The sequence below is a fragment of the Sinocyclocheilus grahami genome, unplaced genomic scaffold (genome assembly GCF_001515645.1).
Source record: "Sinocyclocheilus grahami isolate Dianchi unplaced genomic scaffold, SAMN03320097.WGS_v1.1 scaffold248.1, whole genome shotgun sequence".
Taxonomy (NCBI): Eukaryota; Metazoa; Chordata; class Actinopteri; order Cypriniformes; family Cyprinidae; genus Sinocyclocheilus; species Sinocyclocheilus grahami.
Window position 1 is genome coordinate 526,579 of NW_015505427.1, and position 25,772 is coordinate 552,350.

The 25,772-nt window shown below is 35.9% G+C and overlaps 1 protein-coding gene across 2 annotated transcripts in view; it reads left to right on the top strand.

Moving 5' to 3' along the window:
* The window catches only part of glcci1a (glucocorticoid induced 1a), a 46,658-nt gene that overhangs the window by 7,013 nt on the left and 13,873 nt on the right, over nucleotides 1-25,772 (top strand). The window contains exons 2-3 of one of the 2 annotated variants that reach the window (XM_016289485.1): nucleotides 19,461-19,532; nucleotides 20,802-20,953. In XM_016289485.1, the coding sequence (XP_016144971.1) occupies nucleotides 19,461-19,532; nucleotides 20,802-20,953 (224 nt within the window). The remainder of the gene's footprint in view (nucleotides 1-19,460; nucleotides 19,533-20,801; nucleotides 20,954-25,772) is intronic. The other variant, XM_016289486.1, reaches the window with a different exon arrangement.

The following is a 25,772-nucleotide window of genomic DNA, read 5'->3' on the forward strand; positions in this document are numbered from 1 at the left end:
TATATATATATATACATACATATACATATATGTATTCATGTTATATTTATCGTTTATATTTATTTTTTAATATTATGCTCACTAATATATAATGTGCAGTACTGCTCAAAGTTGATATAATAGGGACATTATTATTAATTCGTAATATTCAGCATCAGGAGTTTAGGTTAAACAATTATGTGTTTAGGGAAAATGTATGTATATATATATATATATATATACATACATATACATATATGTATTCATGTTATATTTATCGTTTATATTTATTTTTTAATATTATGCTCACTAATATATAATGTGCAGTACTGCTCAAAGTTGATATAATAGGGACATTATTATTAATTCGTAATATTCAGCATCAGGAGTTTAGGTTAAACAATTATGTGTTTAGGGAAAATTCATATTTTGATTTAATTTAAACGGCATGCAATGTAGTTGTAAATAAAGATTATTGAAGTAGGGTTTGCAAGAAAATACTATGTCAGTCTTTCTACTTCAAAATTTCACATTGAATCTTTGTAGTTATTTGTGAAATTTACTAGAAAATCCAACAAACAATTGTTAATATTAAACACTTTTTCATATTCCAGCTTAATATTTAGCCAAGTAATTCATTAGCAGGTTGATTGCTCTAAAAGCTTTAAACACTTTTGCACTATCAAAACTTCTCCCGAAACCTTTTGAAAGTCTGGATAAACTAGTCACCCTCTCTAAGCGCCTAGGGAAAAGTGTGACCCATCCCTGATAAAAGCCCGTAAAAGCAGAATGTATAAAATTACACAATTTCAAAATAATTTTAGTTCAAATAGTTTAAATGAATCACATGTCACACTGCATGAGATATAAAGTCAACTACCCACTGACAGAAATGGGCTTTTAATTCACAGTAACTTCTTGTAATTACAGATCCCTCAAAGATTTGTGGCCTTGAATTTTGCTGTGAGTTAAATGAACAGATATTTTTAGAGTTGTAACTCTCGTTTCAGACATGCTGTCTGAGAGCTCTCATAATTCATTGTCGTGTTGAGCACTATTCATTTAATGGAGCATGAGTGTAGACTGGGTGAGTTAATTTCTTCTGTTGTGCTTATGCTTTTGTCTTGTTCTGTAAGATAGCAGTGCTTTGACTGTGGCTTTGTGTTGGAGTGCTGTTGAAGCGCAGCTGACGGGTAGCAGCGGTCTGACTCAGGCCTGTTATCACACACGCACCCCTCCCAGAGCTGAGAGCATTATTATGTCAAAGCACACACTCTCTCTCTCTCTCGCTTCTGTCCTCTACAACATATGCTAGATTTATTTGAAATGGATTACAGAACATAAAATATCTATATTTATCAGTTTCCATGTTGACCTTCGTGTCTGTGCCAGAAAGGAAAGGCTAATAATCATGTGTTACATATTTATGTAGTGCATACTGCTCTGCAGTGAATGGGTGCCGTCAGAATGAGAGTCCAAACTGCTGATAAAAACATCACAATCATCCACAAGTAATCCACACCACTCCAGTCCATCAGTTAATATCTTGTGAAGTGAAAAGCTGTGTGTTTGTAAGAAACAAATCCATCAATAAGACGTTTTAACTTTAAACAGTTGCTTCTGGGCAAAATATAAGTCCACTCTTAAAGGAGAAAGCAATATTTTGAATAAAGTCATCTTGTCTGAGTCAAGCGAGACATATGCACAAATCAAGCACCGGTTGCAAGCAACAGCATTTGTTTCTTAGAAACACAGCAGCTTTTTGCTTCACAAGACATTAACTGATGGACTGGAGTGGTGTGGATTACTTGTGGATTATTGGGATGTTTTTATCAGCTGTTTGGACTCTCATTCTGACGGCACCCATTCACTGCAGAGCATCCATTGCTGAGTAAGTGATGAAATGCTAAACTTCTCCAAATCTGTTCTGATGAAGAAACAAACTCCTCTATATCTTGGATGGACTGAGGGTAAAGTGTACATTTTCAGCAGATTTTAATTTTTTATTTTTTTTTAATTATAAGAAACCCCAGAAACATTTACAGGGGTGTTTGCCATCGTTTTGCTTTACAGTGAGTGTTTATCGTTATTGTGAAAGATTATTATTTGAACAGTAGGTAACAAATGTAACACCATACATGTTTTGGACATACAGGTGTGTTTCTTTGTGTTTATTTTAAAGCTTTTAGCTTTGAGGTACTATCAAATTATCAGTAATATAATAGCAATATATAGTTGATCAATATCTGATTGATTGCATTTATTAATCTGCCATATGTAGATCAGTCTGAAAATATCTCTGGCTTCAGGCTTTTCCACATTTACTTCTTGCCCTGACTTCACTTCTTATTTGCATTAATTATTAAATAAAGGCTATTTCAGGAATATAAGTGTTTTTTGCACCATAAAGCATGCAGTGTCATCAGAAAAGACTTGTTTCCTACTTTTAGCATATTTTATTTTAGCACAGCTGCTTTACACAGTTCTACCATATTGTAGAGATATGACTGATTTTATGGAATTGTTTTGTCATTATACTTGCAGAAATATGCAGAACCTTAATCATAAACCCTACATTGTATTTTTATTATATGATGTTTTTTCAAAGGCACTGCAACAACAAATGATTTTAATTCAAGTATAAAATTGTTTTATGCTTGAGAATATCTATCTATATATATCTATATCTATATCTATATCTATATATCTATCTATATATCTATCTATATATCTATATATATCTATATATATCTATATATATATATATAAAATGTATATCTGAACACGGAAATACATTTTCCGCAAAATGTATTTGGACACTTAAGATACACAATTTGTCATTATTGTTACATAATTGTTACATTAGTGCATTTATGGACACTTCTAACAAAATGTTTTCCAAAAAACAAAATATATGTTTAATACAAAAGATGCCAAACATTAGTGAAAATATAGCATTTGTTTGCCAACTTGGTTTGATATTTTGTATATATGGCAATTACATTTTTAAGTGTAGCATAAGTGTCCAAGTACTTTTTATGGGCTGATACACATTCTTCCAGGATACAGAGCATATGCCTTTTTAAAACAACTCTTGTTTTTATCAATAAACCTCAACAGCTGCAAGCTCTGACTCCAGGTTGCTAATGACTATAATCTTGTATTGCATATGCAATACCATGCATTAGTTGTTCCAATGCTTTAATTGCCACCAAAACTAAAAAAAAAAGTAGACCTTACATTACATTTTTTGTAGACCTTACATTATGAACAATATCCAGTGGGTAATGCATACCTACAATATGTATAATATAGTCAAACCAAAATGTAAACACTAGTAAAAAAAAAAAAATGTATTCTGCTGATTAAAAAAATTATACCTGGTGTCTGATTAATTTTTGGTTTGACTGTATAAGGTCATATAAAGTAAAAAAAAAAAAAAACTATAACAAGTGATCGATTGCATTTAATTGTCAATTTCGCCGGTTTTCTTATTAGACTGACCAAAAAATAGTGCGGAATCCTAAATGTTTTTTCCTACTGAGTTATGTTATGAATCCCAGCTTTTTAAATGTGATCTGAGACTTTTGGGGTCCAAAAGTGAATGAGGATTGTCTGAATACTGTGGTGATGTTGTTGTGATTCAAAATGTGACGAGCGTGGGTGAGTTCGTTTGAGAGCAGCGAACACTCGAGCGTTTGGAGGGGAAAAGTTCACATTTGCATGTCCCCCTGCCTCGCGCTTCGTTTTTGTTTCCTTGCGTGAAACGCTTCGCTCGGCCCAACAGCACTCCAACTGTGCTGATGGATGTCGTACAATAGCGCCTGTGTTTTCTGCAATGCAAATTGACTCCCAACAGGGACTGTATTTACCTCTGAAAGCCTTAAACTTCCACATATATTCAGTGTTCATGATGTGGCTTGCACTTCCTTTTTCTTGGCTGTCAGACTAATGCGTTAGCCTATATCCCGCTGAATAAAGTTTGCTCACCCTGCTTTACCCACAGTAACCCAATCATGAGCCAATGCCAGGAGCAGCGATCATCAATTCCCATTAAATCATATTAATGCCATAAACGAATTCCAAACATGTGAAGACATCATGACCTGCAGGCTGCAATTCTGCAGTGACGCAATTACTCTGTTTTATTTCCCCACCGTGCAGCGAGCTAAACCACCTGTCCCTCGTCTAATATGACCTAATTCACAGCTCCGAGCCAAACTGGCTGTATTGGGGTGATGTTTGTCAAAATGTGATTGTGTGAATAACAACAGAAGGTCTTTCAGCGTTCGTCCACCCACACATGCTCTCTCTCGGTTTGCAAGCGCAGTATTTTACTGAATGTCACCTCATACACATTTACTAACAGCATTCGCTGTGCTGCTCCGTTTACCACGTTCACAGCTTTCAGAATCACCACGGCTAATGGATAAAACTGATAATAATTCATAATTACAGTAATCAACAACACAAAAGACTTTGTGCTGTGACATCACTTTAACCCTGTAAAACATAAAATAGTCAGAAAAAATTAAATCGAACAGCTTCTTAAACGTTTTGGTGCAGTTGCTGATATTAAAATGGACTAAAATGAGATTCAATTTTGATAGCTTGTAAATTGTAATTAATCAGTTTTTATAAAAGTATAGCAGACTGCTTACATTGAATCATATAAATATCAGTTGTCACTCAAATATTTCTCAATAAAATGTCTTCGTAGGATATTTATATGCTTTGTTTTATGATCAAAGCTCTGTTGTTTTTTATTATAGGAGGCAAAACATAATACAATGCAATGCAATGATGATTGAGAGATGAACAAATAAACATTCCTCAAACGATGGATCATATTTGATATTAACATTTTAACATGATTTTTTAAAAAATGATTTATGTGTAATTAAGTAAACCTAAGTTGCTTCAGTTCATCTTGAAACGGTACTAACAACATAAGAGTTATTCATCTATTTACTTTATAAAAATTATTAAAGTTTTCACAGCAAAAAGACATGTGAGCCATGACCTGAAGGGGAAAGTTTTGACAATTTTACTGAAAGGCCATATAATTTACTTAAATCATATACATATAATATAAAAAAGTCAGACAAGAGAAGGCATACCTTAGATTGTGTTCAACAGGATTTTCAACAGTTTTGATCATGTTAATAATTTATACTGTATATATATCCATAAAAGAATTCCAAACATGTGAAGACATCATGACCTGCAGGCTGCAATTCTGCAGTGACGCAATTACTCTGTTTTATTTCCCCACCGTGCAGCGAGCTAAACCACCTGTCCCTCGTCTAATATGACCTAATTCACAGCTCCGAGCCAAACTGGCTGTATTGGGGTGATGTTTGTCAAAATGTGATTGTGTGAATAACAACAGAAGGTCTTTCAGCGTTCGTCCACCCACACATGCTCTCTCTCGGTTTGCAAGCGCAGTATTTTACTGAATGTCACCTCATACACATTTACTAACAGCATTCGCTGTGCTGCTCCGTTTACCACGTTCACAGCTTTCAGAATCACCACGGCTAATGGATAAAACTGATAATAATTCATAATTACAGTAATCAACAACACAAAAGACTTTGTGCTGTGACATCACTTTAACCCTGTAAAACATAAAATAGTCAGAAAAAATTAAATCGAACAGCTTCTTAAACGTTTTGGTGCAGTTGCTGATATTAAAATGGACTAAAATGAGATTCAATTTTGATAGCTTGTAAATTGTAATTAATCAGTTTTTATAAAAGTATAGCAGACTGCTTACATTGAATCATATAAATATCAGTTGTCACTCAAATATTTCTCAATAAAATGTCTTCGTAGGATATTTATATGCTTTGTTTTATGATCAAAGCTCTGTTGTTTTTTATTATAGGAGGCAAAACATAATACAATGCAATGCAATGATGATTGAGAGATGAACAAATAAACATTCCTCAAACGATGGATCATATTTGATATTAACATTTTAACATGATTTTTTAAAAAATGATTTATGTGTAATTAAGTAAACCTAAGTTGCTTCAGTTCATCTTGAAACGGTACTAACAACATAAGAGTTATTCATCTATTTACTTTATAAAAATTATTAAAGTTTTCACAGCAAAAAGACATGTGAGCCATGACCTGAAGGGGAAAGTTTTGACAATTTTACTGAAAGGCCATATAATTTACTTAAATCATATACATATAATATAAAAAAGTCAGACAAGAGAAGGCATACCTTAGATTGTGTTCAACAGGATTTTCAACAGTTTTGATCATGTTAATAATTTATACTGTATATATATATATATATATATATATATATATATATATATATATAAAATCTTTTTTAAAATAAATATAAGTGGAATTGCTAAAAAAAAAAACTGTTTCATCGATTAATCAAAGAAATAATAGACCGATTAATTGGTTAGAAGATTGTCAGTTATTTGCAGCTCTAAAGCAGTCAGAGGGAAAGATGACCTGAAGATATTTCTCTTTTTCATCTCTCAATCTGTCGGCCCTGCCCTGCTGTGGGGGTGTCAGTGTGCTCTCCTGAAACGCTTCTTGGCATAAACCTGCCCTGCCTCTTTCCATCTGCTCTCAGGAAACTGTAAAACAGGCCGAGAGGAAGCAGTCCTGTGCCAGGCCTCCATGAGCAAATGCCTTCCACACTCACCGTGCAACATTTGGGCAAGGCGAACCACACGCCAAGTCAACCTCGGCCACCTCGTGTTTAACAATACCAGCTTGACATGCAAATAAGCATGGGATAAGAATAAGCTTTTGTGTTAGTGAATTAATGCTGAGGGTCACACCAATCTAACTGCTTCAAGCTTTAAGTTTTATAGTGTGCATTTCTAATGCATTGTACAGTTTGGTTTAAAAAGAGTTTTTAACAGTAATTTCAGGTGGAAGCTGTGGCATAGCCGTTAGCATACTTGGCATACATGCTACAACATGTTGAAATATGGCAAAAAGCTTGTGTAGTACAAATGAGCCTTTTTAGGTTGTTGAGGGTCATACACTAATATAAAATCTAAGGAGAAATAAACATGCAGGTTTCGAATGACATAAGGGTAAGTAAATGATGACAGATCTTTCATTTCTGGGTCAACTATCCCTTTAAAATTATCCTGAATGTTCCTAGAAAACTCACATTGAAAACAATTCAAAGTGTCAAATTCAGCTTCTTTGTACAGTAAAGTGCCACCGGCCAGTTACCAGCATGTCAAGGTTTTGCCAAGTTTTTCTGCCATAAACCAAACCTATCTCACCCCAACTTCCTGTTGCAATAAGAATTGGGTTTGCTGTAGCAACTTCTAGTAGTTTTGTATAGCCGTCAGGCGACAGTAATCAAATCAATTTGATGTCATACTATTTTGAACATCACTGAATGAATATCATTTGAACATACGGTATTTTGTCATTTAAACTTGTTAATTCAAATGTTTAATGCTATTTACAGACCGATTCCTCTGTTAACACAGTCTGCAGTGAGGTTGTTTTTAGATCTATAACAGATCTTGTGAATTCACTACTATATCTGGCCTGAGTCCAGATGTCAGAGCCAAACGTTGATACAATAACTCGGCATAAGCTTGTTTTACAACTTCTTACTTAACCTGCTATCTGTCATTCACTCCCTCTCTTTAGCTTTTCCTATCACATCACATCTGAACAGAGAGATATTTCATCTTTTCATAAGTATTTAGTACTAAGATGACTGATAACACTTTATAATACTGTAAATGAATACCATTAATAAACATTATTACATTATATGATATTAGTTAAATACATGTTAAGCCCTGTCAACATGCTGTTGTTTACCAAAAATAATTGAGCAATATTTGTATAAAAGCAAACATTTTTAGCATTTCTTCTACTGTAAGTGCCAATGCACTATTGTTTGTTAGGTTAATATTCCTTTAACCAATGATAACCTAAAATTTCCTTTAATGTACATTTAAATGAATGCATGTCATGAAAATCTGATCAATTCATAACATGTGAACTGCAGGTCTAAAATCGTTATATTTATGAGTTACTACTGGAAGAAGTTGAAAGGCCTTACCATATGATTTTCTGAATGAACGTCGTCTTTATAACAATGCACTTTGTGACAATTACTGGTTTTAAAGTTACTAAACATATTCAGATTGCTGTTGAAATCCCTTTATTTTGTAGCTCGACGGGACTTCATAAGGAGTTAACCTACATTTTCCAGTGACTCGGTCTCTAGTTAGGTACTTCCTAAAAATCACACAGTGAGATAAGGGCCAAGTCTAAATATGTTCTTCTAGAATGGACTGTAATCCATTAGCTTTGCTCCGAATGACCCTGTTTATCACCATAGCAACAGGACACTCTCCGTGTCCACAGCGTCTCTCATACACGCTTTGTCTTTTAGTCGTAATCTCATTCTGTGAATCCTGCTTAGTACCTTAGATTTAATTATTTACACCGCATATCTGAGAATACGTGGTCTATGTTTTGCACGCTTGCTCTGACATTTACTCATCAGCTAACTTGAATCTCTCATCTCCTTTATTCTCCTCTCAGTTTCTGTATTACTGTCTCTGTTGGTTTCACTTGATGCTCGCTTTGCTCGTCTGATGTGGGCTTCACACCATGCAAACACATGGGCGAGGATAATATAATTGAGGGAGGTGTGAACAGCTTTTGGCAACCTGCAACTAAATGAGATGTCATCAGGCTTAAAACAGCCTATTGTGTGAACCGACACAGTAGCTGTAAAATAAGCAGTCGGCCCGGGTCACAGCATAATCGCACATTTAACGTACTGAGTTCTCTCTTTAACATGCTTTCTGTCAAAAGTCATTTTCAGTGTGCAGGGAGAGGTTGCACAGATGCAGATAAGCGTTATATAAGATGCTAAATTGCTCTTTTGAGAGGACCAGACTGGAAGTTGCTGGTCAACAGGTCAAGAATGCAGATCGTACCTATTGTTCTAGATTCATCCTGAATATCCATCCTACTCCAGGTTATGCTGGTTAGTGTTAGTCAAGTTGATTAGCCAAACGTTGCTAGATTGGGACAAGCTGGCCAACTATTCCTCCAACAACTGACTAGTTTATCAGAGTTGGTTGTATAGAAACGGATAAAAAGCCAAATGTTGTTTTGAGATGATTCACCAGACTAAAAGTTGCTGGTCAACCTGCTAGTGAAGCTGGCTGATAGGACAGCCAACTAGTCATCTAGCAGCCAACTACTTGGTTGACTAGGGAGTTTACTAGTAGTGGGGTTGGACTGAAGCAAACAAACATGATGAAATTCAAGATGATTCACCAGACTAGAATTTGCTAACAGATCAGGGATAAAAAGTTCACCAATTGGTCTGGATTTATACTGAATTTCCATACTGGTCCAGCCTGGCTTGTGCTAGTCTAGCTGGTGGACCAGCAAAGCCATGCTGGTAACTATCAAAATTCAAAATGTTAAAGGGGTCATATGATGTTGCTAAAAAGAATATTATTTTGTGTATTTGGTGTAATTAAATGTGTTTATGTGGTTTAAGGTTAAAAAACATTATTTTCCACATACTGTACATTATTGTTTCTCCTCTATGCCCTGCCTTTCTGAAACGCATCAATTTTTACAAAGCTCAGCGGTCTGAAAAAGCAAGGTGTGCTGTGATTGGCCAGCTATCCAGTGCGTTGTGATTGGCTGAATACCACAAGCGTGAGACAGAAATGTTACGCCCCTCACCATATTGTGATGATGCCCTGTCCGGCCGGAACGATGATTCAAAAACATGAAAACCCATTATAAACGAGGCATTCGTTGCATCCAGTGGGGACATAAGGGTTGCGTTGCATCGCGTGGCGTAAACATAAAACCATGTCTGCATTTGTGATCGGAGAAATGACAAACGACAAGCCCTACTCTACACTGCCCAAAAAACTTGCTTTAAATATATAAAATATAAAAACTCTTTAAATATTAAAAAACGTACTTACAGTCTTTGAGTCAGAACAGCCGGCATTGTAGTCTACTCTCCCAGGATCAGGAAACAGTCCTCCATAAAATGGGCTGCACACATCTGAATATTTGGGTTGAAGTGTTCTGGAACAGTGTTGTAAATACAACTTAACCACTGATTTCTAGTCGTGTCCATTTTTGGAAGGCCAAACAAAGTAGTTACACTTTCACAACGAAACAGCGGCGGCGGCCTACAGTGAGCAGAGGCTGGGGGCTAGCGGGAGGAACGGCGGGAGGGTTAGAGTGAGCAGAGGCGGCGGGCTTGAGAACGGCCGGCAATTTTGACGATGGAGCATCCGGAGGGACATGTGACAACTCCGGGCTGGACTCCGCTTCGTCCACAGTGAAAGACGATCCGGCGATCCACAGCGCAAAGTTGTAGTATTTCCTCAGCAACCAGCACGGATCAGCTCCAGGCATGACAAAGCAGATATCGTCCTCTTTTGGAAGGCCAAACAAAGTAGTTACACTTTCACAACGAAACAGCGGCGGCGGCCTACAGTGAGCAGAGGCTGGGGGCTAGCGGGAGGAACGGCGGGAGGGTTAGAGTGAGCAGAGGCGGCGGGCTTGAGAACGGCCGGCAATTTTGACGATGGAGCATCCGGAGGGACATGTGACAACTCCGGGCTGGACTCCGCTTCGTCCACAGTGAAAGCCGATCCGGCGATCCACAGCGCAAAGTTGTAGTATTTCCTCAGCAACCAGCACGGATCAGCTCCAGGCATGACAAAGCAGATATCGTCCTCTTTTGGAAGGCCAAACAAAGTAGTTTCGCTTTCTCAACGAAGCACACAGCGTCTTTACGACATGGCGGCAGCAACAACAAATCTACAGCGAGAATGAAAGTTACGCCTTCTTTCTTTGCGTGAACATTTGGGCGGCGTTATGCAAATCTTCCCACATAGCGACGTAGATATGTGGGGGCGTGTTAGAACGAGCCGTTTTAGGTAGGCGTGGCTGACTCTGAACTTTTATAAAGAATATCTCTTTGGATTTGAGACTTTAGTCTTTGCAACTTTACAGATCTTCTTTGTGCACCAAGAGCTTGTAACACTCCAAAGAGAAAGGAACAATTTTAATAGCATCATATGACCCCTTTAAGTGTACTAGTGGGGTCAGACAGAACCACAGTCATCTGATAAAGTGCAACATTGTTCTTTTGAGATGATTCATCACCATACTAGAAGTAGCTGGTCAAACTGCTAGTGAAGCTGGTTAGTGTAGTTGACGAGTGAGTTTACTAGTAGTGGGGTTGAACAGAAGCAAATACATATTATGAAATTCACAATGATTCACCAGACTAGAACATGCTAACAGGTCAGGGATAAAAAGTTCACCTATTGGTCTGGATTTATCCTGAATTTCGATAAATGAAAGGATACTACAGTTTACAAGTAGTGGGGTTGGACAGAAGCAAACAAACATTATGAAATTCAAGACGATTCACCAGACTAGAACTTGCTAACAGATCAAGGATAAAAACATTACCAATTGGTCTGGATTTATCCTGAATTTCCATGCTGGTCCAGCCTGGCTTATGCTAGTCTAGTTGGTAGACAAACATAGACATGCTGTGTTGACCATCAACATTCAAAATTTTAATAGTGAGTATGATTGATGGGAATGGGACGGGATGGCTGATTAGTCACCCAACAACCAGTTACGTGGTTAGTGAAGTTGACTAGTATATGTATTATGGCAGACAGATCTATAAATCCGATACATTTCAAAATTGCTTTTTGAGATTCACCAGACTAGAAGTTGCAGGTCAAATGTTCACAGAACACAAAGTTCACCAGTCGGTCTGGATTCATGTTTGTCAAGCCTGGATTATGCTGGTTAGTGTTATTCTAGCTGATGGTCCAGCATAGCCATGCTGTTGACCAGCCAAACTATGGTATTGAATCTGGTTAATAGGGATGGGATAGATTATCTCACTAATCCTCCAACAACTGACTAGTATATTCGTGTAGTTGTACAGAAGCACATAAATGTGGCAAAATGCAAAATTGCTCTTTTGGTCTGATTTACCAGACTAGAAGGTCAAGATGCTACTGAAGCTGGTTGATAGGACAGCCAACTAGCCTAGTCATCCAACAGCCAACTACTTGCAAAGTTGCAAAGGATGCCAAGTTAACCAGTTGGATTAATTAATCCTGAATTCCCATGCTGCTCCAGCCTGGCTTGTGTTAGTCTAACTGGTGGACCAGCATAGCCATGCTGTTAACCATCAAAATTCCAAATTTTAGTAGTGAATATGGTTGATGGGAATGAGACAGGATGACTGACTAGTCATTCAACAACCAGTTACTTGGTTATTGTTATAGCTTTTTGAGATGATTCACAGGACTAGAAGTTGCAGGTCAACAGCTCAAAGGACACAGTTCACCAGTTGGTCTGGATTCATGCTTGTCCAGACTGGATTATGCTGGTTAGTGTTAGTCTAGATAGTGGTCCAGCATGTAAATGCTGTTGACCATCAAGTTTTTGATTGGGTTGATGGAGATTGGTCTTGATGGGCAACTAGTCATTTAACCACAGTTAGAAATGTCAACTAATAAGTTTATTGATGAATTTTAATATATCTTTTCAGCAGGGCTTACAACTTCTACATTCCTCTTGAACTTAACACCGGGCCATTGCTTTTACTTTCCAAGTCCTTACTTTTCATAAAAACATGAGCAGTTTGCCTGCAGCTGCCTTGTGTACACAGATACCCGAGTTTGTCTTCTGAAAGCCATAAAGGTGATCCATGGATCTGATGATGTATTCATAGTGCCATAGAGATGTGTAAATATTGTCATCTCTGCTGTAGGAAAGTGTCATGCTCTGACTGTCACTGATTAGATAAGTTTGCGTGCCCTTGACCCAGTTTGTCCTCTTCCTCAATCTTTGTGGGCTGAGGGATGTGCATGAGGTATTTTTCTCAGGTTCGTCATTCTTTAAAAATCCTACAATGTGATTTTCTGGTTTTTTTTTCTCATTTTGTCTCTCATAGTTGAGGTATACCTATGATGAAAATTACAGGCCTCTCTCATCTTTTTAAGTGGGAGAACTTGCACAATTGGTGGCTGACTAAATACTTTTTTGCCCCACTGTATGTTCTGCTTAAACACCAAGTGCAAACAAGTTAACCCGCATCTGTAGCTCGTCTACCTCTACGGTAGATGGGCTATGAGCTGAGTGGGCTGATAAGATATTGATTACATAATACATAGTGCCTTTCTAGGCAGCATTTTAAGGCATAAAAGGTGCTCTGATTGATCGGCTACCGATCACTATCGGCCGATAATCACTTTGGGATATCTCTAAAAAAGGCAGATCTCAAAAAAACGATCTCAAGCTGATGACACGTCTGCCGTGCGAGGTTTGGCACTACATGCAGCAGCACAGTCTCAGTCTCTGTCTGGCACGGGTGAAAAATAATTATAATGCTGAAGGTGAGGTATAATTCATATTTCTTCATTCAATAACTCGTAAAGTAATTTGAAAACTTTCTGTGAGACGTTATTTCGCAAACCGCACGAGTGAATGACTGCGCTCTCTCTCGTTTCCTCTCAAAATGCGCAAATGGCTTCAAATCACATCGCGTCTGCACTATTAGCGAGCTGCACAGTTGACACAGGAATTATCTCTTGCACAATCGAGGCAGTGTTGCATCGTCACTAAAGTTAATGAATTGTATTTCTTTTCAATTCTTGCCTGTGTTTAGACACAATAATCAAAATAACAAAATATGTTAGGCACACACCGGGCAAAAGTGCAGCGCTGCATCAGATTGTAGTAGTCTTGACCGCTACTCGGATCCAAAGACTCACCTCAATCGGCCAAAAGGGGGTGCTACAGTGCAGAAAAATTTAATTCCAGAGATTTTTGAGCCTAGCTCGTACACCGTTTGTCCGTTTGAGATATCTTCACCAAACTCGGTACACATGTGTACGAGCTCGATCTTTGGTAAAATAAATAGAATTGTGCAGCTCTGCCACTTGGTGGCGCTATAAGATAAAAAAACATAAAAACTGCTATAACTACACAACCGTTAATCCGATCTACTTGAAAATTGGTATGCAGTGTCTTTGTCCAAAGTGGCACAAGTTGCTATGAGGACATTCACGTATCTCAAAAAACATGGCCGCCATTAGCAAAATAATTTTGAGCACCAATTAGACAAGGTTAATGGAGGTCGATCGGAATGAAACTCAGTGGGCATGTAAAGGCCCTAAAGGTCTGTAAGAATTTTGAAAGAAATCGGCCACTAGTTGGTGCTAACGAGTTTTATGGCTCTGTAATCACATGGTGTTTCACACATCCACACAATATGCATACCATTTGATAGATCTCCTCATAATGTGTAACTCTGCCTCAAGAATCATTGCTGTCAATCAAATCATTCATTAAATATTCACAAATATGTTAAAAACCTACTTTTGCAAACTAGTCCTAGGTTTTTCGCTCAATCTCGATCAAACCACTGCAGTAATATACTCTGGACTCTCTTGATCAATAATTATCAAAAATGTTGTCGTTTGTTTACCTATAACAGGGTCATTTAGAAAAGGGGTGTGGCCAAATACCCAAAAGCCTATAAAACCTAAACAAAAACTCAAAAATATACGAAACTTGGTGAAAACATGTGTCAGATGGCTTTTAACAAGCATGCAAAGTTTCATGGAGATCGGACCATAGGTGGTGCTATAACAGTTAAAAAGGCTTCAAAAACACAATATGTCTATAGTAAATGGCCTCAAATTGAAAAAAGCATTTTTTAAAAATGCTCATATATTCACACAAACACTAGATCTTCATATCATATGATAGGTGTCCTCATTTTGAACAACTTTGCCTCTAGGACCACTGCTATCAATCCAAATGTTCTTTAAATATTTTATATTATTTAAAAAACCTACTTTTGTGAACTAGTCCTAGGTTTTTAACTCCAAATCAATAAAACCACTGCAGTACAATTCTCTGGACTCTCTAGATCAACAATTATCAAAAAAAAAAAAAGTTGAATATTGGTATTTGGACCATTTTAACATGGTGATTTAAAAATGTGTTCCTTATATAGTGTACCTAAGTGCTTATCAATCTTAAAAGAAAACTCCAAACATCACACAACTATGTAAACTCATGCGTTATTTGATTCTAAACAATCATGCAACATTTTATGGAGATTGGACAGAAACTGACACTAGCCAAGTTTCTATCCAGTTTTTGCGCTGTTTTGTTGTCGACAAAGAGAATATGCGTAAAAAAACTTGCGAAATATGCTGTCTACAGCATATTTCCATCCAAATGGCCTCTTACCGATAAAATGCGTGGTGACGTCATCCCTAAAAAAAAAACCGAATTGACGCTTAAGTTTTGGTGTATTGCAAAAAAAATTGCCCTTGAGCTGTTTTAATTTCATAACATAATTTCACCTATTGCGTAAATTATATAGGATTGTAGACTGTTCTTCATCCATTTGAAACAAAACTTTATTATATAGTCTATTATTAAATTGCATAATGCATAAAATAATTTTTAACAAGTGTCATGTATTTTTTTTGTACTTTGTTATAGACTAGTTCAAGCAATATTCATAAACAGGTGCAGTTCTATTAGCCTATCATTATTTTTCTGATTAACTTTTATTAGGAAATGTTAATTTCGGTTATTTTATTTCTCCTAACCGACAACCGATGGTCGTTAAGCCATTATTAACTGACAAGATTGTTAAATTACAATTAAATTAAAATTGAATTGATACGTGGCTGTGACCCATTAAAAATACATAAATTAGTTTTCCAGGGATTAATTTTATACACGAAAAAAAGCAGCATAAACAACAGAACTTGAGGATTCACATGGTCACGCACCTGCAGCGCTTCTGTGAACGGAGAAACACATAATAAAGCTAAATATAAAATAAATAAATAGGCCTATATGCGAAATATATTTTTCTCAATAATAAATTAACAAAACGAAAGAAAAAAAAACTGTGCAACAATAAGCAGCCTAAATGTAGAATTTTGGCTTATTTTTGTGATGCGCTCTTGAGAAAGCAGCATCCTGTTTGTTTCCTTTATTTTACAAAATCACAATGTTTTGTTTTTATTGTGAATGTACACAAATAAAAGGATATTTAGAATAGTTTTGAATAATGTCTTACTCTCATATTGTGAGACTCTGTTCCGTGTTTTGTGTTTCCATGCCCTTATTTGGTTTTCCTGTTCCTGCTCCCTGATTGTTTCCCATTTGTTTCCAGCTGTGTTTTCCTTCGTGTTATTATGTTTCATTAGTTCCAGGTGTTTCTCGTCATGTCTTGTGTATTTAAAGTGTTCCCGGTTCTTAGTTCTTCGTCTGGTATTGTATGTGTCAACCTTCTCGGCTACGTGTTTTCCTGGTTCCCTTGAAGTCATTAAAATCTCCTTATTGATGTTCTCCTCATCTCCTCGTTCCTCGCTCCGCGCTCCAACACCGTAGCTTCTTGACACATATGACCACAAATGGAGTATTGTAATTTGTTTCCACTTTTGAGGGGAAAAAAAACAAGTGATCGGACACTGGCGCCTCACACGCGCAGTTGAGCATTACTAACTCGACAGCGCAGCACTCTACAACAAATCCTTTAAATATAACGGTAGAACTAGGGCTGAAACAATTCCTCGAATACCTCAAGTAACTCGAATACAAAAAATCATCTGCCTCGAGGCTTCGTTTAGTCCATTTACTGTAACTACACTTTACTGTTTCCCCACGGACCATTATTACTGATGCACAAACTGGACCAGACCATAGACTGTATAAAAACAGGGACCAGACTTAAAAAAAAAAAGCGCTGGACATATTTAAGACCGTAACTCAATATAGTGGCTAGGTATGATGTCCCTACGTTAGCTATGTTTTGTGAAAGACTAAACGCCAATACCACAGAAAGAAGGTTAGTCAATATCACACGAAGAGTGCCAGTTTCCACCTCTAAAATCAGCATGATTACAAATGTGATTTTATTCAACAGTTCAATAAACAAGAAGGTAAATTTATGAGACTTACGTTTTAGACACTATATTGCCTGTTTTTGCTTTATTTTGCCAACAAAAAAATTCCAAACACAGCCACAGCGCTTCCTGAATGAATCAACCGTTTAAATGATTCGGTTCAATCGCAATAACTCACTTCTTAACAGTGACTTGCTGCCACCTGCTGGGGGTTTTAATTTCACATTTAAAGTATCTTTTCATTTTTAAAATAATTTTAAATATCAATATTCAATGTTTTATGTTTAAAATAACAAAATATTATTTATGCATTTGTAACTGCAGGTTAAATGCGTTCATGTCCCTCTGTGTGGGAAATAAATCCCATGCAGCTTCTGTGTTTCCTCTGCATTGCAAAGATGAATTTTGATACTGATATAATTTGGTTGGTAACAGCCCAAATGTCTTTTATTCTAATTGACTGATTAAATGTAAGAATTTGACTCAAAAAGGAAGCACACTGTGCCCATAAAATGCCCATAAAATGTAAAAATCTATTTAAACTATTAGAACAGATTAATTTCTATCACTGCTATGAACGGACCCGCACACAGAATATGAAAGATATCAAAAACAAGTTTTACACACACACACACACACACACACACACACACACACACCAGTACGTAAAGGGACATTTAAGAGGGTTTATTCTCCAAATAACTCTAATTTCATGTTGCAGAAAAATGTTTAAAAATTGTGCAGGGTCTCTTGTTCTTGTTCCAAGTTACCTTCCTGTCCACTGATTTTTGCCTCTCACAAAAGCCACTAAGCTTTCCAAGAAGACAGTAAAGGCTTATGTCATGCTTGAGCTTTAGTTAGGCTGAAACTTGAAGGTTAAGTTGCACGACATAAATGCAATGTTTAGGTATTATTATTATTTGTATTACTATTATTTTACTATTATTTTAATTTTACTATTAGTTTTAGTTTGTACTGTTTACCTTTTTTAAAGTAATGTGAAATTGATTTTTAATATTTTTTTTGTATTTTTAAATTTTTTATTGATATATTTGTATTTGCATTTTGAATGCAATTTGGCAATTAAATACATGAAATGGGTTTAGTTTTCACGGTTATTAATGTATGCAATTTCAGCAATAAAAATTTAAATTTTTCTAAAAAGAAAAGAAATTAGTTGTTTATTTTAAGAGATCTATCTTTTTATCTCTTGCATATTTAGTATTGCTCTTTAATAAAGAAAAATTACTTCTTATCCGATTACTCGATGAATCGATGAAATAATCTGTAGAATACTCGATTACTAAAATAAACGATAGCTACAGCCCTAGGTAGAACAGAACTCAGAACAAAACAAGAATAAAAATATAAGAAGCTACTAACAAGCCAAAATGAGTTAATTAAAAATTTTGTACTTCGCTTTCTAATATCCACGTAAAACAAAATGTGCTTGGCATAATATCACAGGGGTATGGTGGTCACGCTGAATGGCACGGACTACAGGCTAAACTGAGCAGTGCACAGTAAAAAATAACGTAAAGGTAGGCTACTAAAGGAACATCAAAACAAGATAAGTATGTTTGAGAGGCAACTCGTCTTTTGCTTACCATATATAAAATAATTTTAAATGCAATTTAATAATATGAATATGATTTAATGCGCTTTTGAACTACAGGGAAACGGTGCTTTAATGGGAGCAACACCATGAACACGGACGCTATAGGCTAATTCTGTCATTTGACACCACATTTATTTGCGTTAAAGCCCCTTTTCTCGACAAAAAGTGTTTCCAAACAAATTTTTGCAACATTTGAAGTATTGATATAGAATTTATTCACTAAAGTTAAACGGAAAAAGATCGTGTCGAGACATGACAAATTTTATCGATAAATGGCATTTCCATCAGCTATATCGGTAAAAATTGAAGCGCTAAATATTTTCCGCAAAAAATCCTTGCATGGAAACCTGTCTACTGTAATAGTTATGAAGGTTAAAAACAGTACATGTCTATGCTGTATTCCCTGAAAGTGCAAATACAACCACTAGATGGCAACAAAGGATCACTCATTGGCTCATTCTATCACTTACATAGTTCTTTTCTCAGGTTTTATTATGGACTGACATTCAGATAGTTTAAAATCATTATTATTATTACATTTTAAATTACATTTAGTCAAAGTTTACCACTTCATTTAAACAGACATATATCAGTTTTGACAATTATGCCACATTATGATTCAATTTAAACCTGAAAGAATATTATAAACAGGACACTTCCAGTAAGCATTTTATGGCATGGAAGTTATTTCAAATATCTATATCGACAACATAATGTGTGTGTGTGTGTGTGTGTGTGTGTGTGTGAGCATGCTTAATCTGTATTAAGTAATAGAATATGTGTTAAGTAATATAGTTCAACCGTTTCATTACTCTGTGTGTGTGTGTGTGTGTGTCATCATCATATTCTCAATCATGGATGTGTTCTGGTGTCAGCCATACATTTCACTTTGGCGGAGACCCCTGACAGCATAGAAGCCATGAAGGCCTTCAAGTGCTTGAACCCCGGTAATCGCTGCTTGCAGCTATATTTAATATTAATATTTTTATTGATTCACAAAGTATGGTTCAATACTTTTTTTAAATACTAGAGCACTATTTTAGTTTCTGTTCAGTATCCATTTTAAAAACTATCTGTTGATTAATCGGTATTAGCCAGTGTGGTCCAACCTAGCTATCGCAAAAATCCACTATCGACCTCTAGTTTTTGCCCATAAAATGAAACTAGGTGTCCTAAACTACATTGAATCCCAATTACTTTTATTTTATGAACAGAAACCTGATACATTCCTAAAAAATAGAGAACTTATTACAGAAAAAGAAAAAAAAACTTTAAAAGAATATTCTTAAGTGCAAACTGAAAATGAAATTGTATTATGTAAATGTATACTTGTAGAAATTAATTGCATATTTATATGTATTTTTATAATTATATTGTCTTTAAAATATAATTAAAGTGTACTGCCGGGTTGGTCCCACTTTATATTAAGTGATCCTAATACCTGTGTACTTGCATAGTAACTAGATGTGTACATAGTATGTATCCACAGTGCAAGTACATATTGGAACATAGTATCTACAGCTGTAATGTTTGTGTAACTACACATATGTAACAACCCACTGAATGGTATGTGTAAATACAAATGTGTAACAGGACATTGGTAACAAGATTTTTGGTAACGAAAGTACAAATCGCTTGTGTGTACTTCTTTAAAGCATAATAAGAAGATTATTAATTCATGATTTAAAATGTACTTAAAAGTAAAACTTATAATTTGACTTTATTATTTTTAAATATCTACATGAAATTATTTCATTGATATTATATAACCTGAAAGTACAGTTTGTTATAGATACATTTTTAAGATTTGAAGTATGCTACAAGGGCATATCAATACAATTAAATGCACTTTTCTTCTCCTTTTTTCCTTTTTTTTGACAACAGTATACTTTTGTTATTATAGTATTAGTTTTAGTATACTTTTATAGTATAGAAATTTTAAGGTAGAATCAGCGGTTATCCTTTTTGCCAAAGGCAATCCCAGGATGCATGGCAATGAGATCAGTGAACAAATTAATCCAACACCATTTTGAGATGGACATGGTTTCAACAAACAGTTCAGGAAACCCACTAGTTGATTTTGAGGATGTATAGTATTTACGTGTGCATTTTATGCATTTCAGTATTTTATGGGGAAATATCTTTAGGGCTGCCACCACCCCAGTCCATATGCTCATCACCCATCTGTTTCTCTTTCTGTTTGTTCCTTATGGCAGTTGAGAGGTCAAAGTCGCAACAGGTGTGGAGCACAGGTGCTATCAGACGGACTTCCTCTCTGGGTGCTATCACCGGGCCCTACCTGATAGGACAGTGGCCACGTGAATCCCACCTGCACAGCCTCTCGTGCATGAAAGACAAGTCCACACAGGTAGGCACTATCACCCTCTATGTTCAAAATCTACCCTCTGGCTTCAAATCCTGTGTGTTCAGGTGTGTTTGCAAACGTTAGCTTGACAGCATTTATAGGTCCATCATTCTTCTGGGTGTTTGCTGTGTAACTGAGGAATTTTTTTCTTTCTGCGATTTCTGTAAGCTGATACCAACTGATTATTCTCAATAGGAGTTGGCCCTCGCTGTGAAAATAAGAAATTCAAAAGGTCCAGTGATCTACTGATCTACAGCCAGATTATTTCAATAATGACCAACATAATCTACCAAGAGCAGTACAAATTAGTACATTTAATGCAGCCACCCCTAGTAGCAAAGTGATATAATTAAAATACATTTATTTCATACTAAGTATAGTTGAAATCTATTAAAACGTTTACTGATATATTGCTCGAGACTTGCTGATATGAAAATTATAATTAAACTTTATTTGGAGTACTTCTTGCGCACAATGCACATTTCTTAATATTAAGCCTAAAATATGTTTTAATGTCACTATTGTTGAGGATTGTTTGATCTTTGAATAATGCAAGATATTTAAAGTGTTCCTAAAGTATACTTGCAATAGTTCCACTTTAGCACAATCAAATATACTTCAGTTCATCTTTAGTTGGGACTTCAGCACTACTTCTGCACAATTAAAATGCATTAAGCACAAAATTAGTTGTTCCAATTCAGCAGACTTTAAGTATACCAGTTTAGTATATTTACTGATCTACAGCCAGATTATTTCAATAATGACCAACATAATCTACCAAGAGCAGTACAAATTAGTGCATTTAATGCAGCCACCCCTAGTAGCAAAGGGATATAATTAAAATACATTTATTTCATACTAAGTATAGTTGAAATCTATTAAAACGTTTACTGATATATTGCTCGAGACTTGCTGATATGAAAATTATAATTAAACTTTATTTGGAGTACTTCTTGCGCACAATGCACATTTCTTAATATTAAGCCTAAAATATGTTTAATGTCACTATTGTTGAGGATTGTTTGAGCTTTGAATAATGCAAGTGTTCCTAAAGTATACTTGCAATAGTTCCACTTTAGCACAATCAAATATACTTCAGTTCATCTTTAGTTGGGACTTCAGCACTACTTCTGCACAATTAAAATGCATTAAGCACAAAATTAGTTGTTCCAATTCAGCAGACTTTAAGTATAACAGTTTAGTATATTAAAAGTACAATTACAGGGTATTTTTATTAAGTACATAAATATGTACATGTATTTGTAGTATGCTTAGTATGAAATAAATTAATTTCAAATACATTTCAGTATATTTATTTTTCACTAGGGATGTCAATCACAAAATGGGTTAAGTCATGCTTTTTGTTAAGTAATGGTGCAAATACCAGTAAACTGCCTATGGCAAAACGTTGTAAATCACGCTGCATGATTTATTTAAATACTCTCCTCTCATACATTTAGCTTTTAAAGGTGAAACTCCTACATATGCAATAAGATCAGCCACAAAAATAACTTTGTTCACATCTTTTCAATACTATTTTTTCACTGCATGTCTTTAGCAAATCCTAACAGTATTTTTTTAAATGCCAAAATAGGTTTGCACTGGTGCAAGCTGTCCCTTAATATTTTAAATTAATATTCATATCGTATACAAATGATTTTGAAATCCTTCATTGGTCTAAAGGTGTGGGAACTTTCAAAGCAGTATAGAGTTGTAAACTGTAGTTAACTTTAGCATTTGGCATGAAGAAGTTATTGGCACTAAATAAACCATTAACCACAGACTGGTAACCGACACTTTCACAACTTACACATGGGGTCTGGTTTTTGACCCACAGCTGAATTGCAGAAATCTGTAATACATCATCAGAGGCTGTAACGATCAGCAGTTGTAACTGTAATGCAGTTTGAGTATTCAATGGTTAATTAATGAACATGAGCTGCCTTGCTTTCTACTGTCTTCTAAGGCAGCATCCTAACTGCATCACAAAAAGCACATTTCACATGTGAAGCGCACATAAGACTCACAGTTGAATCAGTAGAATCACCACAATGAATATGAATTAAATGTATATTATCCTTATTAAAAAGTTACAAAAGTTATTTAGTCAATAGCAGTGAGAGATTTTCTCCTTCTCTTTTATTGTCTTTTTGTTGTTTGATCAACATTAAGGACAGACAGCGGCAGGTATATTAGGCTGCTGTCACTTTAAGACCTACTGCACAGCTCTAATATACTGATACACACAATGTTGGGGAAAGTCATTTTTAAAAGTAATGCATTACAATATTGTGTTATTCCATAAAAAAAGTAACTAATTATGTTACTTAGTTAATTTTAATGGAAAGTAATGAGTTACGTTACTATTGTGTAAATGTAAATTCATGTCTGTATAGTAGAGGGCACAGCTCAAACCATTCTGGATTGCATGAAGAATAGGATGCAGGAAAAGAAAGTTCAACACTCTTCAGCAATAAAACAATTTAATATAGATGTTATGTTTATTTAAAGTATTTTTTGTAAAGTAAAATGTAATGCATTACTATACTAGTTACTTGAAAAAAGTAATCTGATTATGTAACCCAGGTTACTTGTAATGTGTTACCCCTAACACTAGATACATGTTTTCTTTCTCAAAAGACAAAACCGACTGTGTTTATGAGAATACTCACCAAGGCGGATATTTTGACATCATTTCGTGTATATTTGTCTGTTCAAGCGTAAGAACACATGAAGGAGAACTCAGTTCGGTATTTGCGTGTTGTCGGTGGTTTTCAGACAAAAGAAAATATAAGACATGAAAGTACTGGATTTAGTTCTCTTTCGTGTGGTCTTGTACCTAAATGGTTTACAATTGTTTGATTGTTCAAACTGGCATGACGTAGAAACACGTGCAAATGATAACTTTGCAGTGTGACCGATCAGGTCAGTGACGAAGCCATCAACTGTCCCAAGCGTTTATCACGCCGGTCCCAAGGCTTCAGCCAGTCCATATTGTCCGCATGTTTAAGGTCATTGCAGGTCAAGCATAATCAGTCAATCTGAGGTGTTAGTTACAAAGCAAGTAGCCTATTCAACTAGTCGATTACTATGGCATGTCCCTCCTGAGAACACGCCGTACCTCACGCACACCTGGCCTACGGTCAGGTGCTGATTTACCCTCAAATGTCAGCAGGTGTATCAGGCGGAGCACAATCACCACAATCCCACAGTTCCACCCACCATCTGCTGCTACACTGAAGGTGAGATTTGGCACCTGCAGGAGTGCAGTGTGTCTAAAGGTAATGACTCTGCCGTGCCTCTTATTGTGTGCTTCAGCATGCAGCGAGTGTCATATTAACCGTTCAGAAAGACGAGATGCCCCAGGAATGTCGTTCCCCGTGTTTGCTGGCCTCCACTGTTACTCCAGTTTTTGAAAGACACCTACATTGTGCATCTGTTCAGAATGTCCTTGTTCTGCAGGCCGTCCACACCGCACTGACAGACATCGGCCAACAGACACTGTCATTGGTGTGTTACCTCTCTCTTCATTTGTTACCGTTGCTCCGTGTTTGTTTTTGGCGATTGAACATACTGAATTTCCGTTTGTTGGGTCTTAAAATGTCTGAGAAGTGACATGCTGTAATCTGTGTCTGATGGTGCAGTGTGAATTAGCCTAGTACTCAATTTCATGTAGTTCCGAACACATTGTCATCTTCTATGCAAAACCAAAGAAGATTTTAAAGGCAGAAAGCTTTCGTGTTCTGTACAATAAAGAGTGGTGATTACTGTAAAACTACTATTAAACGGAAAAAAGTAATTTTCTTTTCTCTGAAGAACCTGAACAAAAGTTTCTTTATAGTGGAAGAATGCTCTTCACACAAAGAAAAAGCTGAAAAGCTGAAAAGCACTTTAATGGCATCACTGCAACAAAAAAAATGGAGCATGTATTTGTGTAAATTAAGAGTCATATGATAGCTTTGTGTGAGGCACTTAAGCAATTATTCACAAACTTTCCCTCTGTTATAGCTCTTAGGTAGGGATGGGCGGATCGATCCTTAAGTATCGATACTTTCGATACTGATATTGTATCGAAAGGATCGATCCTCACATAAAACCATTTTAAACCATTAATTTTATTTATTTATCAAGAAATTCAGTGCTTAAAATAAGCTTCTAAGTGGAAAAATAGACTATATTAGCGAATAATTGTGTTGGATAGAACCATTTCTCCTGCTCATCAGAACCTCTATGATCAGAACACACGCAAATACTGAAAGACAGAACCAATCAATCACAGACAGCGTGGCTCACAGTGCTTGTTCAAATAGGGCTGCGTTTCCCAAAAGCATCAGAAGCATAAGTAGATCTTAAGAAGCCATTGCCACATTATTACATTACATAACATTGTTACTATATATAAAATTGTATAGTTGCACCTTTGAGGTTACTGCCCCAGTAAAGGGCTAAAAAACAAACAAAAAAGGCCTATGAAATGTAAAAAAAAACGTGGCTTTAAAATCGATTGAGTATAATTACTGATTATATTCTTTTAATAATTTAAAAGATCAATTTGGTTTATAGGTTTCGGTATCGGTATCGATATCGACGATACTGGACTTGAAAATATCGGTATCGGATCGAAAATAAAATAAGAGGTATCGCCCATCCCTACAATGTGCGAGCGCGAATCTCTCCGTGCTCCAGTGTTGCCAAACCCCTCCCTCAGAAAAACTCTAGAACCACCCTTAAAAGTCTAAATTTTTCATAAAAAGTCGCCAAATATGAAAACAAAGTAAATACAGGTAAATTTGGTAAAGGTAAAGGAAAGTAAATATATATA